Below are 4,485 nucleotides of genomic sequence, written 5' to 3'. Positions count from 1 at the left end.
TAAGTAACAACTGTCCCCTCTGACTCAGGACTGATTTAAAAAAAAAAAGGCAGGCAAGTTGAAGGGCCACATTGCCTATAAAGAAGAGGGAGAAAGATGCTAAACACAAAGTAATCACTAGCAGACTGATCAGTGCAGAAAGTACAAAAGAGGGATCACAGTACTAATGGGCCAAAAACTTCATGCTCCTCTTTCATAAAAAAGAAAAAAAACCCTCTGTATCCTATTTCAGTCAGGATTGGGGTTTTTTGGTAATTTTTTTCCCCACTTGTTTTTCAGTCCCTCTCACTTTGTGTCTCTTTGACTTTTCTGCTGCTTGTGCTTCCTTTCATTTTGCCATTGTTGGATAAGCTCCCAGGGTTGACATACACTTGGAGAGAACACGAAAATTTAGCGAGTGCCTGGAAAGCCTCGAGTGCTTTTATAAATTCAATTGAATTAAAATTGATCTAAAACTATCAAATAGAGAATTTTTTTTTTCTAATTTTTATTTGAGCACATTGATCTACTCTATTTCACTGAATCCTAGAAATGTAGGGTAGGAAGGGGCTTTGAGAGGTCATCAGGTCCATCTCCCTGTGTTGAGGCAGGACCAAGTATAGCTAACCTGCTTTGAGCCTGCTTACCAGTTTGGGCCCTGCAGGTGAGTTAGTAGGAGGAATGCCTATCTTCTCCTTGTTTGTGCATTGCTCTGGGGTTTAGGTGTCTGGATGCCAATGGTGAGGCTGCTATGTGCATGTACAGCAGCAGAAATGTATGTACCTAAGGAACTTTTACTGCAAAAATTTAGACAGAATGAGTTTGGGCTCCTACAGGCTTTGGCAGCATCTGAGCAGGGTTTTTTGAATACCAGCGGGGACTGATTCTGGGATTCGTGTGCCTATAGTGGCAGTAAGGCATCTAAGTCCTCTTGTGAATCTGGATCCTAATGTCTCATCTCTTTTAATAAGGAGGCAGAGATTATGACTGCCTCCTCTTTATCTAAAAAATGCACATCAATTCCGTAGCTAAGATATCAATCATCTAGGGTAGTGGCCATCAGGGTAATCCGCTGGTGGGCCACCAGTTTGTTTACGTTTATATGGCTGCCCGCAGCTCCCAGTGGCCACGGTTCACCGTTCCCGGCCAATGGGAGCTGTGGGAAGTGGCGGCCAGCAGGTTGCCCACCAATGATCTAGAGAATATTGCCAACCTGAACTCCTTTTTGTCACTAGGGAGATGGTACTGCGTCTATTCATTGCTTCTTTTTATTTTACTTTTCATATTTGTTTGATTTATAAATCACTAGTAGCTAGATAAGATCAATACAGTCATACATAAACATCAAATAGTGCAGATGTAATGGATGTGTATGTTGTGGGAAAAAATTGTTTTGATTATATACCTATCTCAAAAGTGTCATACTGCAAACGTAAAGAATCAAATTAGCTTTAACACTATGCTTTGCATTTATAAAGTGTTATCTGAGTCAGGTCTAAGATATTTAATAGCCTTCATAAACCTCTTTCTTTCTGGAGACAGTCTGATATCTGCTGAATCAAAAATATAAAGAGAACTAAATGATTACAGGAGCAGAGGATAGAAGGATGGCAACCTGTGACTTGGGCTGGAGACTGAAAAAGCTGTTAAACCTGTTGACCATTACAACAGGTTTACAAGTGTAATAACAGAAACTTAGCTATCACGTTGGAACAACAGAGGTGCACCATTGTATAATATTAATTTGCTTTAATTACTTGTGAAATGCTTATTGATACAATGTTTAAAAACATCCTATAAAGAAATTATGGCATGTTTAAAATTAATTTAGAGCATAGAAGGGAAAATAACAATGTAGATTGATACATAGTTTTTATGACGTTCTCTCCTTAATAGCAGTAGTTGCCAGATATTAAATTTCATTCACGCAACACAAGCCCACTAAAAATCACACATTTTTGTGAAAAAAATTAACTTCATTCTTATGTAAAAACTGGTTTGAAATAAAGTTAAAATAATATTTGTTCTTACAAAAAAGTCCTTGTTATAACAGAATAGTTATCTGAAAAAAGTAATATACAATGTGAGATATTAATTTTAAGTTTTAATATATTTCAAAATGGAAGATTCTGCACTTACATAGTTATAGGTCATTGATACTGCAAATATGTTTTTCTGCAAAAAAATCTCTTTTCATGCTTAAAAAATGTGCCTTACCTTGATACTGTATAGTACAACATATAGAAGTAAGAAACAAAGTAATACACCAGTTATATGTAAAGAAAACAGTCACATTACAAGGTAGTTACAATGATGACACAAAAAATAAAACATTTTTCAGTCTTAACAGAATTTGAAGGCAATTCACAATCATTTCCAGGAATTTTGTGAGATTTAAGGCCATTAATTCTAAATATAATGTATCTTTGACACATACTCACAATACTGTGAATTTCATGTAAAAACTGTACATGCAAAACATTTTATAATTAGATACGAACAGGCATATAGTAAAATGTTGGGTCGTTAAATACACAAAACTATTGTGCACAAAGCAATATGGCTGTGCAATTTTAAAATCAGTTAATTCATGAAATATTAGCATCTGTGCACTTCGAATAGCAATGTGATTAGATGACAACAATTGAATCCAAATATTAAGAGTCAGCATCGCTTTGAATGGGCAATCTAGACAATAGGTGACAACTTTACATTTTAAATGGGCGTTAAAACGGTTCATTATAAAAAGTCCGTTGTAATCACTTGAAAATAGTTTTAAGATGCAAAAGTGCTAATGTTATTAAGCAAAATATGAGATGATTCTACTAAGTTAAGTAAGTCAGCTATGGGACTTGAGGTAATTCTTCTTTAATTACATTTAGTATGCAAGTTCTAGTCAGCCAGCAAAACCTATTTTAAAAAATGTAAACTTACATAAATTTAGAAATTGGAGTATCTCTGAAAAATACATAACCCCCTTCCTGAGGCTTAGCTTTATTAGTAAGTCAAATACAGTTACAGTATTCACATCTCCAGATTTTATTCTCAAATACTGTTTTAAATTTTGACAGATGAATTGACTACTAAGCACTTACGTGAAGCAATTCAGTTATTGAGAAATATGAATGTATTTGTCCTCTTTTTCTTTAGTTTTGCGCTTTTATTTGTCTGGACAATCATTCAAAGAGATATTGCTTCTCCTGTGGCTATAACTATTGCAAGTTAGAAGACACATGATTCAATATTCCAAACTCTTATTCTTAAGAATATTTATAAAAGTATTGAAATTTAAAAAGTAGTAACATGTAAACATTGATACAGAGGAATTGCATTCCTATATATTTATATACACACAGTAGTCAGGGAGAACAATATCTTCTGAGTTGAAACTGTGACTTGTGCTTTCCCCCAACAAATAAATGAAAAAGTAGCTTTTTCAGTCAGAAAAAAATAAGACTTGAAGAGAATAGCGTTTAAAAGCTTTTCAGTTGCTCATGCAACCATATTGAGAATTTTGGTATATGAAGAGAATTTGTTTTGATCCAAAAACCTATCACAAGCTACTACTTCATCCAGACAGACAACAGTCTCGATTCACTGGTTCTTTAAAGTGCACCAATAGTGAAGCACTGACTCAGTAGCTCTACGTGGTTTGTGGCAAGTGTTAACCATTTTGGAGTAGTCATATCTGAGTCTGTAACACATGAAGAGGGGGTGTGTATGGAGGTGGTGCAGGTGATGGCTTGATTCCTCTGACCCTCATGTAAGAGAGAAACTGGTCTGGGATCTCAGCTAAGACATCTTTAGCAAGTCTGGCCATGCTCAATATATGGTTTCCACTTCTGTCAATGTAATCCCGGAATGGCACAAACTAAAATAAAATAAAAAGATACATTATACATCATATATACCATTGTGCATATGCAAACATATCATATAATATAAAAATTAGGTCTGTCAATCACAGTTAATGCAAGCGATTATTGCAAAACAAACTTGATTAAAAATAGTTGCGATTAATCACAATTTTAATACCACTGTAAAACAATAATAGAATACCAATTTAAATTTATTTCAAATATTTTTGGATGTTTTTCTACATTTTCAAATATTTATTTCAATTACAACACAGAATACAAAGTGTACAGTGTTCACTTTATTTTATTATTTTTGATTACAAATATTCTCACTGTAAAAACAAACAAAAGAAATAGTATTTTTCACTTCACCTGAGGTAAGTACTGCAGTGCAATCTCTATTGTGAAAGTGCAACTTACAAATGTTGATTTTTTTTTTTTTTAACATAACTACATCCAAAAAACCAAACAATGTAAAACTTTAGAGCAGTGGTTCTCAACCTATTTATCATTGTGGGCTGCCCTCCCCGCCCAGAGACCCCTCCCACAAACTGGAGTCCTGGGCCCGGGGTCCTGGCTGCCCAGCCTGGTGGGATCCAGGGCCCCGGCAGCCCAGCCGCCCAGCCCTGCGCAGCAGGGTCCAGGGTCT

The 4,485-nt window shown here is 35.4% G+C and overlaps 1 protein-coding gene across 1 annotated transcript in view; it reads right to left on the bottom strand.

Annotated features, from left to right (window-relative positions):
• Positions 1–1,750: 1,750 nt before the first annotated feature.
• The window catches only part of CPNE8 (copine 8), a 258,293-nt gene continuing 255,558 nt past the window's right edge, over positions 1,751–4,485 (bottom strand). Inside the window, exon 21 of the mRNA XM_029910832.1 lies at positions 1,751–3,850. Within this exon, the coding sequence (XP_029766692.1) occupies positions 3,662–3,850 (189 nt within the window). The 3' untranslated portion in view covers positions 1,751–3,661. The remainder of the gene's footprint in view (positions 3,851–4,485) is intronic.

The sequence above is a fragment of the Terrapene carolina genome, unplaced genomic scaffold, assembly GCF_002925995.2.
Source record: "Terrapene carolina triunguis isolate 2854851 unplaced genomic scaffold, T_m_triunguis-2.0 Scaffold68, whole genome shotgun sequence".
Classification (NCBI taxonomy): Eukaryota; Metazoa; Chordata; order Testudines; family Emydidae; genus Terrapene; species Terrapene triunguis.
This window is presented reverse-complemented; position numbering and strand designations above follow the sequence as displayed.